The sequence below is a fragment of the Mesoplodon mirus genome, assembly GCF_964341445.2.
Source record: "Mesoplodon mirus genome assembly, chromosome: 6".
In the NCBI taxonomy this organism is placed as follows: Eukaryota; Metazoa; Chordata; class Mammalia; order Artiodactyla; family Ziphiidae; genus Mesoplodon; species Mesoplodon mirus.
The window spans coordinates 14,462,484-14,473,610 of NC_138982.1; the positions used below are offsets into that span (position 1 = coordinate 14,462,484).

Below are 11,127 nucleotides of genomic sequence, written 5' to 3' on the forward strand. Positions count from 1 at the left end.
TTGGGGGCAGCTTTGCAAAGAAGATGACATTTAGACTGAATTTGGAAGAACAATAGCAAGCCTCCCTGTGAACAAAGAGGGAAAGAGAATTCCTACAAAGGGAGAAGGACACCCAATGTCATGGAGGTAAGGAGAGGTGGGGAAGGGTACAGAAAGTAGTTCAGGGAAACCTGGCTTGGAAGGAACATGGGGATGCACGGCAAGCGATGCAGCCTGAGAGAGAAGAGAGGGACAAACTCACAAAGACTCTTTATGTCAAGAAAGGAGGCCAGACTTCAACAGAAGGTGAGAGAGCCTTTGAAGGATGTGATGACGAGGGGATGGTCAGAGGACAAGTGATGCGGTAGATATCAAGATGAGCGAGCAACTTAGGACAAGGAGAACCAAGGCTGAGACACAGACTAGATGTTCCTCCAGTGGGCACCCGTGACAGGAACAAAATAACAGCCATTTTAAGTTAACATGAATCTTAAGATATTGCTTCAGTGTCACAGGCAGAGCAACTGTTTCCAAAAGATGCCTCTGAAGGCTTAGAAAGCACTTGGTTATTGCTCTGAGGAAAGTCAAACTAAACATTTTTGTGTGGCCCTAAGGGTAGTTATGACTAAATGGATAAGTTGATAAATCAGAAGCAATAACAGATCACAAGTAAGCCCCTTCCATTTTGCCAGATAACTCAGTTCTTATGTTACACCAATAAAAATATTGAGAGACTTGAAGGCCGTCTGACACACAGGAGGTCAAGAGATAAAGACAATGATCTTGTTTTAAATTGTCTATAGTCATCATAACTTCTCATATTTGGAACTAATCCTGAAGAATTTCCTTTTTTTTCCAGCTTTACTGGGATGTAATTGACATATAACACTGTGTAAATTTAAGGTGTACAATGTGATGATCTGATACACGTATATACTGTAAAATGTTTACCACATTAGTTTACACACCCTCTACACCTCACATAATTGTCATTTTGTTGCTACGGTGAGAACACTAAAGCTCTATTCTCATAGCCATCTTTAAGTATACGACGCAGTATTGTTAACTACAGTCACAGTGCTGTACAGCAGCAGTCCCCAACCTTTTTGGCACCAGGGACCGGTTTCATGGAAGACAATTCTTCCATGGACTGGGGGTGGGGCAGGGGGATGGCTCAGGCGGTAATACAAGCAATGGGGAGCGGCTGTAAATACAGATGAAGCTTCGCTCACTCACCCGCCACTCACCTCCTGCTGTGCGGCCCGGTTGCTAACAGGCCACGGACTAGTACTGGTCCACGGCCCAGGGGTTGGGGACCCCTGCTGTACATTACATGCCTGGAATTTATTAGAATCTTATTTCTACTAACTAAAAGTAAGAATTCAAGGTTTAAGGGGGGAAAAAAGCAGAACAGAAGAAAAGCCTGAGGAAGGTAGCTAGGGAAGGAATAAGAGTTCTTTAGGATTAGAGGATCTGCCTTACAGAAAAATAAGTAACTAGAAATTTCCTTGGATGAATCGCAAGTTAAAGAAATTGTAGAACAGTAGGAAACATGTTGTTTGCCTACCAAAAGAACAAGTACCTCACCGTGTTTCACATCTCTAAAAGATGGTTTTAAATGTATTCTGAGCATTGTGCAATGTTTACAGATTATTTCTGATTTCAACTGGCAACAGGCCTTATACTAAAGGATGGAGAGAAGACCTAACTCTAGTATGTTGGTTAGAGTAAGATTAAACAACAGAAACAATACCTTTAGATCACAACAGTAAAGATTCCATACAGTATGAGAAAGCATATATTAGTTTACCAGTTTGGGAAAAGGGAAATGAAACCCTAAAATGTTCAAATTACTGTCCCAAAACTCTAAGAATAATAAGTTAGTTCCATGAAACTGATTGCATCATTTCAGGCCAGAAAGTCATGATTTAAGTTTTATAATTCTTTTTAAATTTCCAAATTTACCATTTGTTTCGATGAAGCACTGATGCTTTGGGAGCTGAAATTCTTGAAGTCTTACAGCCATGCCCTCATCAATTTGACTAAGACTTTACTGAACTGGTTTTAATATTAGAACAAGGGAAGGGAAGCTGCTATTTTGTAAAAACAGAATTATTCTGACGTCATCACCAGCTTCAACAGTTTTCCAGGCATATGTACAAGACAATTATGATGCCCAAGTAAGGAATATAGCTAGTCTCATAGCCAGAATGAGTTACGGCTAATTCTCCTATAGTAACAATCAGATTCACAAATCTGTGTTCTCCAGACAGAAAAGTAAAGCTTGCTTTCAAAGTGATTCAGTTAAACAGACAATTTATCAGTGGACACTGGAGAGTTTACTGTGCAGGGACTAGCTGAGTGCACAGCCCTTCTCCCTGAGGGGCTGGGTGTAGGGGCGGGAGGGCATCGGGTCTGATGAGAAGGTGATGCTGCTTCTAATAATAAAAAAATAATAATAATAATAAGTTAATACTTGCTACTTTTTTAAATTCTGGAATTCAAATGTTCTGCCTTTTGAAATAAAATAAATGTTCTCTCATTTTTCAGTCTAAAAAACCTTCCATGCTGGAACTACCACTCCTCCTTGGAACTGTCCATTCTTAAGCATTTTTACACTATCACTGAAGGTTGCACCGACTAACCAATCATTCTTTTGAGTGGTTTTTAACACTCCTACCCCAACTCACATAATTCTGTCATGACTTAATCTTCGCTTTATAACCTGCCGTATTTCCAGGTGGTTTTTGCATTGTTTTGTTTGGAATTATTTTGTACGTTTTTGATTTTTGTTTGTTTGCCTCTAATAGGTAGACAATCTCTTTGCACAACCACAAAGACCTCCTTGCCTCCTGCTTTTCTCTCACAAGCTCCAGAGACAAGATAGATTTGCCAGACTAATCCTTAGATATAACCTAATTCTTCATACCCAGTGACATTTTACTATGTCAGTAAATGTGGTATCTGGGACAGTTACAAATCACTATAGCCTCATTTCTCCAGCCTGAACTAAGGGTTAAAAAAAAAATGTTTAACAAGCCTAAATAAGAATTCCAGAAAAAAAAAGAGCAACTAAATTCTATGTAAATAAAAAAGAAAACAAAGTAAAAGAATAAACTCTGAATACAACAGAGTTTACAGCTAGGACCCAGATTTTACTGCAACGATCATTTAAAATAAATGTAAGGACCTAATTCTCAAATAATAGGGTAAGAAGAGTGCTAACCATCTCAGAGCTTCAACAAACAGTTACTGAGTAACCACTAAGTAACAAACCCTGGGCTAGGCCCTGGGGACACGGAGATAAAGGACAGAAAAAGTCACTGAGAACTCAGAGGGCAGCTAATGGTATTGACACAATATGACACAACTCTATGTGTGACAAAGGGAAGCTCAGAGTGAGTGCTTGAGGAGGGCATTAGGGAAGACATCCTTCCACAAGAATCACTTGGATCATATGACAAAGTTCGCTGGAAAATGGGGATGCGCACTGAGTAAGTTTAAAACACTAACCTGAACTGTGACTTAATGTCTTCAACGTCTTAAAAATAATGTACAGATGTTTGGTTTTTTGTCGGTGTGTGCTTTTATTTCTTCACTCACTTACTTCTGGCTCTTTTGCAGAACAGCATGGCTAAAGCTGCCACGAAAGAACTTGCCACACTGCACGGCACCAAGTACAAATATGGCCCAGGAGCTTCAACAATCTGTAAGTCTTGGCGTCAGAACTGTGCAAAGAATCCACGTGCTTAAAAGGCAACAAATGGTTCCGTCTTTCCTTTCTATCATTTAAAGCATGTGACTTTTGCCTGACAGTGAATTTTTTTATAAAATATGTAATCAGTTTCCTGTTCAGAAAAAAGGGGGAGAAATATCCCTTTCAGCCCACGGAAACATTTGCTCTCCGTAGACATCTATTGAGCGTCTACCACTTGCCAGGCCCTCAACAGATGCTAGGGGAGAAAGGAGAGAAGGCAAGAGGGAAGGAGGAAGGAAGGAGGACTGGAGCAACCTTCAAAGAACCCACAGCAGGGAAGCGGGGAGAGTAAACATTAATTGTCATACAGGAGCTAAGCGCTGCGACAGAAGCATGTCTAAGAAAAGAGCACACCCAAAGACTAACCACCCCACTCCACAGTATCAGGAATAAGTTCCCAGGATGATGACACAGAAGCTTCATCTAGAAGGACAATTGCTGGAGGAAAGCAACAGAGGGAAGGTTTTCCTGGCTAAACAGACGGCCGTCTCGAAAGGCTACTTCAGGCTCAGGCTATTTGCAAGGGATGCAAGCAAGTGGCAAAAGAGTTAGATAGGGGCTAGACCCCAGAGCCTTAGGGCTGCCGTTCGGATTTCACTGGGAAGGCGCATTCTGCAGGCCCCATTTTCAATTTCTACATATATTTGCCTTTGCATGATTTCTTTCTGCCCCAGGTCTTAAAGGACCAGAAATACAAGCCAAAAAGCCCGGTCCCATCATCAAGGGGGCTTCAATGCAGTTGGAGAGGCTCCAATCCTGAGGGGTTTCTAAAAGCTTCATGTAGAATACAGTTTCCTGTATTCTTGTCCTTTATTAAACTTCTCTGTATCAGATGGGGTATACTATTTTCTTAAGGGGGTTCTATCAGAAATAACCCACAGTGACATTGCACCTATTCACATATTGTGAACTTCTTGTAGGTTTTCTTCAGGCAAGTTCAATGAGGTTTCTCCTTCCATTACAGTGTGAGTCCCTGGAGGGCAGGGGCCATGTCCTTCCTTTGTCCTAGCATCTCCAGAGTTGAGCACATGGCCTGCTGCTCAGTGAGAGCTGTACAACTGTTGACTGACTGAATGAATGAATGAACAAATGAGTGACTGAATAAATGAATGACATCATAACTGTCACCGAATGAATAACTGAAGGAATGCCTCATCTGTGCCAGGCCCTATGCCAGACCCTGAAGAAACAAAAATGAAGGCACAGCCCTGCCCTCAAGCTGCTCCAGTTTCATCATTCAGCACAGTTTCAGCAGGGTTTGGAGTCCTCTCCTCTCACCGGTCATCATGCAGTTTTCCTTATTCTTCTAGGAGATACACATCCTTTTCCCAGAAACTGTATATATTTTGTAAACAGATTATACACTACATAGCACAGTTTACCTCAGCACACAAGCACTCTGAGAAGTTTTTTTATTTTTTATTTTTTTTGCGGTACGCGGGCCTCTCACTGTTGTGGCCTCTCCCGTTGCGGAGCACAGGCTCCGGACGCGCAGGCGCAGTGGCCATGGCTCACGGGCCCAGCCGCTCCGCGGCATGTGGGATCTTCCTGGACCGGGGCACGAACCCGCGTCCCTTGCATCGGCAGGCGGACTCTCAACCACTGCGCCACCAGGGAAACCCCTGAGAAGTTTATATATTACAAATTACATACTTCCTAGGGTATTAAACACATCACTCCCCCTAAGTAGACTTAGAGGTAAGATTGGACAAATTTTTAAAACAGCCCCCATAGCTTTTGTGATCCAGGTTACTAGAAAATTCGCCTACCTATACTGTTTTGTGCAGTAAAACATTTGTAATTATAAAAGAAAGCTGGTGGCATTTTGAAATCTCCTTCCTAGATTTAAAATTTTTCTTTCTTCTGTTTGCTTATTTCAGATCCTGCTGCTGGGGGCTCTGATGACTGGGCTTATGACGAAGGAATCAAATATTCCTTCACCTTTGAACTCCGGGATACAGGCAGATATGGCTTTGCCCTCCCTGAATCCCAGATCCAGCCAACCTGTGAGGAGACGATGCTGGCGATCAAATACATTACCGGCTATGTCCTGAAACATCTGTACTAGCCCAGAGCGCTAACAGCCTTATTTCTAAATGCTCACTCTTTGTTTCTTTTCTATCCTGAATTGTGACTTTTGTTTGCCTAGATGTTTTCCAGATCCTCCTCTTTCTTTTAAGATTCTGGGTCTATTAAACTACCTGGGTCTTTAATACTGATCATAATAAAAATGAACCATTACAACTGAAAAACCTGACAGACTGTCTACTTCTTTGGGGGAAAAAAGACGTGAACGAATGACTAAGGCAAGCCGTGCACAACCAATGATGTAGGCCAGCCGTACGGGAGTTAAAGTCCTTGGAGTGTTGTCAACCCTGGCAGACTGCAGACATGCACAGGTTACAGTGGGGTACTGATGAGGAAGAAGACATATAAGGGGAAATCCAGGACTGTAAAATGTGGTATAGGTGAAACGATCCAATCATGGTTTAGCTTTCATCTCGGCTCACTCAAGTTATTTTCTGAGCTGTTTACCACATGCCAAGCACTTTGCTAAGCAATTGAGGACACAGCAATGAAAAAGAAAGAAAACATTTCTGCCCTCAATGGTTGTATAAGCCACTTGAGAAGATGGACATGAAACAAATAATTATTTAACTAATTATGTACTAATTAGTGATTTAATTTATATTATCTATCTGACGTGGAGGAGGAAGCTCTCTCAGGAAGTGCTAAAGCCTGAAGAATGATTCACAGTTAGCTCGAAGAAGGGAGCACCCCTTCCAGGCCCTGTAACTATGCAGAAGCTGTAAGAAGAAAGCAAGAGAGGGTACAACTCAGAGAACTGAGGGAACAGGGGCATGTGAAAGGGCTGAGGAGGGAGTTCGGGATCATATCAGGCAGGGTTAGAGGTCATGTTAAGGATTTGGAACAACTGATCTAAGAACAATGAGAAGCCTTAGGAGACAGATCCAAAAAAATATTGCTGCGATTTGTGTCAAAGAGTGTCCTGCCTATGGTTTCCTCTAGGAGTTTTATAGTACCCGGTCTTACATTTAGGTCTTTAATCCATTTCGAGTTTATTTTTCTATATGGTATTAGAGAATGTTCTAATTTCATTCTTTTACAAGTGGCTGTCCAGTTTTCCCAGCACCACTTACTGAAGAGACTGTCTTTTCTCCATTGTATATTCTTGCCTCCTTTGTCATAGATTAATAAGTAAAGGAAACCAAAGCAAAAATAAACAAATGGGACCTAATTAAATTTAAAAGCTTTTGCACAGCAAAGAAAAGCACTGACAAAACAAAAAGGCAACCTACTGAATGGGAGAAGATATTTGCAAATGATTTGACTGATGAGGGGTTAATACCCAACTTATATAAACAGCTCATACAACTCAACATCAAAAAAATAAACAACCGGATTAAAAAATGGGCAGAAGAACTGAATAGACATTTTCCCAAAGGGAAAATGCAGATGGCCAACAGGCACATGAAAAGATGCTCTACATCGCTAATCATCAGGGAAATGCAAATCAAAACAACAACAAGATATCACCTCACACCTGTCAGAATGGCTATCAACAAAAAGAACACAAATAACAAATGTTGGTGAGGATGTGGAGAAAAGGGAACCCTCCTACACTATTGGTGGGAATGTAAATTGGTGCAGCCACTGTGGAAAACAGTATGGAAGTTTCTCAAAAAACTAAAAGTGGAACTACCATATGACCCAGCAATTCCACTCCTAGGTATATATCCAAAAAAATATAAACACTAATTTGAAATGATACATGCACCCCAATGTTCACAGCAGCATTATTTACAATTGCCAATATATGGAAGCAACATAAGTGTCCATCAACAGATGAATGGATGAAGAAGATATGGTACATAGATACAATGGAATACCACTCATTCATAAAAAAGAATGAAATTTTGCCATTTGCAGCAACATGGATGGACTAGGAGGGCATTATGCTGAGTGAAATAAGTCAGACAGAGAAAGACAAATACTGTACAATATCACTATATATGGAATCTAAAAAATACAACAAACTAGTGAATAAAAAAAAAACAGGCAGATTCACAGATATAGAGAACAAACCAGTGGTTACCAGTGGGGAGAGGGAATGTGGAAGGGGCAATATAGAGATAGGGGGAAAAAGGGGTTATTATGTGATTATATGAAATCATGTGTATGAAACTTTTGAAAACTGTAAAGTACTATAGAATTTAAAGAACCTTTCATTCAATAAAAAAAGAGCAATGAGAAGCCACTAAATTGTAAATGACATGATAAGAGTTTTTTGTTTTTTTAAACACCAGCCAGGCTACGGTGTGGAAAGCAGACTGGAAGTGAAACAAGAAGGTGCCAGTGCCTTGTATGTCAAACATGACCTGAAGTTTTCCAGAATTAAAACTGAACATGCTAGTAATGTTGGAGAGTACTGTGCAAAGTTCAAATTTTAAAATATAATAATGTGTATTTAGATTATAATTTGGGGGCATTGCTTACTTTAAAATCATAGAACAAAACATTACCTCATTGTTTTCCATGTAGATTCAAGGAAGAGAAGATTCCATATCTAGCATAATATGTTGAAATATCTATAACAGTGTTCCATTCAAAAACAGAATCCATTAACGTCACAATGATCTGTTTGGAAGCTGTCAAGCCAAAGAATGATTAATTGCATTAATTGTCCACTAGATGGTAGCAGTGCAGCTTCTACAATTTGTCAGGCAACCATCTTCAAAATAATTTAGTAATATATCATTTAAATAGGCACAGAAAAACAGAGACCCTTAAGTGACAAAAAAGAAATTCCCGTAAATTCTTAAGCAGTATTGATGCTGATTTTTAAAATAGATGTAATTTAGCGAAATTATTGTTTCTTTCTCCCATTCTGTTTAAGTTATATCCATGTGAATTGCAAAGCTAACTCAACCATACTTACCTGAGTGAAGTTATCTTGCTGGAGGTGTATCATTCAACTCAGTTCCACAGGACACTGCCCTACCCTACCTCTAGCAGGTGCCATCGACTTCTATCTAAGGGATGCTGTGGCCCAAAGTTCAGTGCTTTAAAACAGAAATTAGGAATATACATGGGCTTTTCTAAAATTTCAAGGAATTTTTAAGAAGAATTAGAAACAGGAAAGCAAATAAAATCCATGTACCTGAGATTTCCTGCACTGGAGACATTTTTGCTGTATCTCTTGCCAACTGAAAGTTAACAGCTAGCAGGCTAGCAGTGTCACTTGCCTGAGCTTCACCAAGAAAAAAGAGAAAAGAAGTTCTTGCTTTAGGCCTCTCCAGTGCAATATAGTACCTTATGCCTTCCTGCCCAGCTGACCAGAGACTCTGCTGCCTTGCGAGACCAGACATTGCCCAGCCTTGCCCACACAGGAGCCCCTGGCTGTGAGGGCACCTCTCTTCTCCCTTTCTTTGGCTAATTCCCACCCTGAGAAGGACCTAGGACAGGCTCTAAGCTCCTTCAGTCCCTAACTCTCACCTCCCCAAAGCAGCAATTAACAAACAGCAGGGGCTCGGCCCCCTGGATCTTTCCTACCTCAAACAGTGTTGCTACAAAATAGCAAGACTGGTTTCCCAGTCTGGAATATGGGAGGTCTACATATCTAGAATCGCATCTCATGTGTTCACCTACTTTTCCAGATAACCTATATGCATTGGTCAAAGAGAGAATTTCAGGAGTAGAAGGAAGACGGAGGAACCATGATAGTTAATGATTTGGGGGCCAAAAGGGGTATTGATGAGCCTCTTAGGTCATCTCATTTGAGCAGGTAGTCACTCCCCCTCTAGCCAGGTCTGACACTGCCTGAATCACTCACCCACGTCTCTGTCCAGAAATGCCACCTTTCCTGAAACTAATAAAAGACAAGTTTCTCTCCAGCATTTTCCAGGGCAGTTTAATTTCAATGTTAAAAAATCCAATATCCGTAACTAAAGGCAACAAATTTTCCTTTCAACATATTCTTTATGAGACATCTAAAGGTGTTCCAGAAGTTTACTATATTTGATTTGAAGATAGAGAATTATTTGAAAGATTGTAGTAAATCATAAGAGAACTTTCACTTCCATTTTCTAGGACATTTCTTTTATAGTGATAAGGTTTGAAAAATATGCAGAAAAGCATAGTTTAAAAAATACAGTGGTATTTTTAACTGTGTCTAGACATACAAAAATCTGAGGAGTGCAAAGATCCAGAAAGATGGAAAATTATTGTTGTGTGAAGCATTCAACTTTAAATATTTTTAAAGAGATTAAATTAACCTATGAAACATCACACCATCTTACATAGTCAATCCTAAAATGATATGGTGTCTAACAACTATTCATCCTACTCCATACATATGCCAAGACCTTTCATAAATCTTGATTCAGTAATACAAGGTTTTACTGAACTATGCCTGCTAAGAAACCATACTTGTTCTGAGAAAGAGCTCCAAAATATTCTTGAAATCCATCTATTGTATTGTTTTTCAGAGGCTAAATAGATTGGGGAGGGGTGGGAGGTCTTAAAGCATCATATGTCTATGTCCTATTCCAGAAACAAGGAACTGTCAATATGCAACAGATATTAAGAAGTCAAAGATTATTTATCATCAAAGTTTTATCTTGAGAAATACCAGGATCCTTCAAACATTTACTTAGATACCCAAATAAAAGTGCCCTTCCAGGCTTCCCTGGTGGCGCAGTGGTTGAGAGTCCGCCTGCCGATGCAGGGGACACGGATTCGTGCCCCGGTCCGGGAGGATCCCACATGCCGCGGAGCGGCTGGGCCCGTGAGCCATGGCCACTGAGCCTGTGCGTCCGGAGCCTGTGCTCCACAACGGGAGAGGCCACAACAGTGAGAGGCCCGCGTACCACAAAAAAAAAAAAAAAAAGTGTCCTTCCTAGCTGACCTGAAAAACAGACACACAAGCCTTCTCTATACAGCTTTAAAAGTAGTCACACAGAAAAAAGCTTTAGCATGGAAAATATATCAGAATGCTAGAATTAAGAGTGACTTCTATTTTCTTCCTTCAACTTTTCCATATTTTGCTAAATTATTTTCAATGGGCATTTATTACTTTTAGAATCCAAACAAAATTCCAAAAAGCAAAACTATAACAATTTTTTTTCTTTAAGCAGTCCACATTAAACCAAATACAGAGAGATATTTTGGCCTTACAGGACACAGCTACCACTTTAACCTACCACATGATACATGTTGATACTCATCAGTTCTGCAGCCTGACAGTGGCCAGCAAGTGTGTTTACAGAACTTGACAATTGTATTAACTGCTTAGAGGACACAGGCATGTTTTTTGTACCTACCATCCACCAAGTCCCTTACATATGCATCTCACTTAGCCCTCACAGCCA

At 40.4% G+C, this 11,127-nt stretch overlaps 1 protein-coding gene across 1 annotated transcript in view; it reads left to right on the forward strand.

Annotated features, from left to right (window-relative positions):
• CPB1 (carboxypeptidase B1) overlaps positions 1-5,804 on the forward strand; it is a gene marked incomplete at both ends in the record, with an annotated part of 39,752 nt that extends 33,948 nt beyond the window's left edge. Inside the window, 2 exons of the mRNA XM_082625762.1 lie at positions 3,604-3,688; positions 5,617-5,804. Coding sequence (XP_082481888.1) covers positions 3,604-3,688; positions 5,617-5,804 — 273 coding nt within the window. The remainder of the gene's footprint in view (positions 1-3,603; positions 3,689-5,616) is intronic.
• Between the last annotated feature and the right edge of the window lie 5,323 nt (positions 5,805-11,127).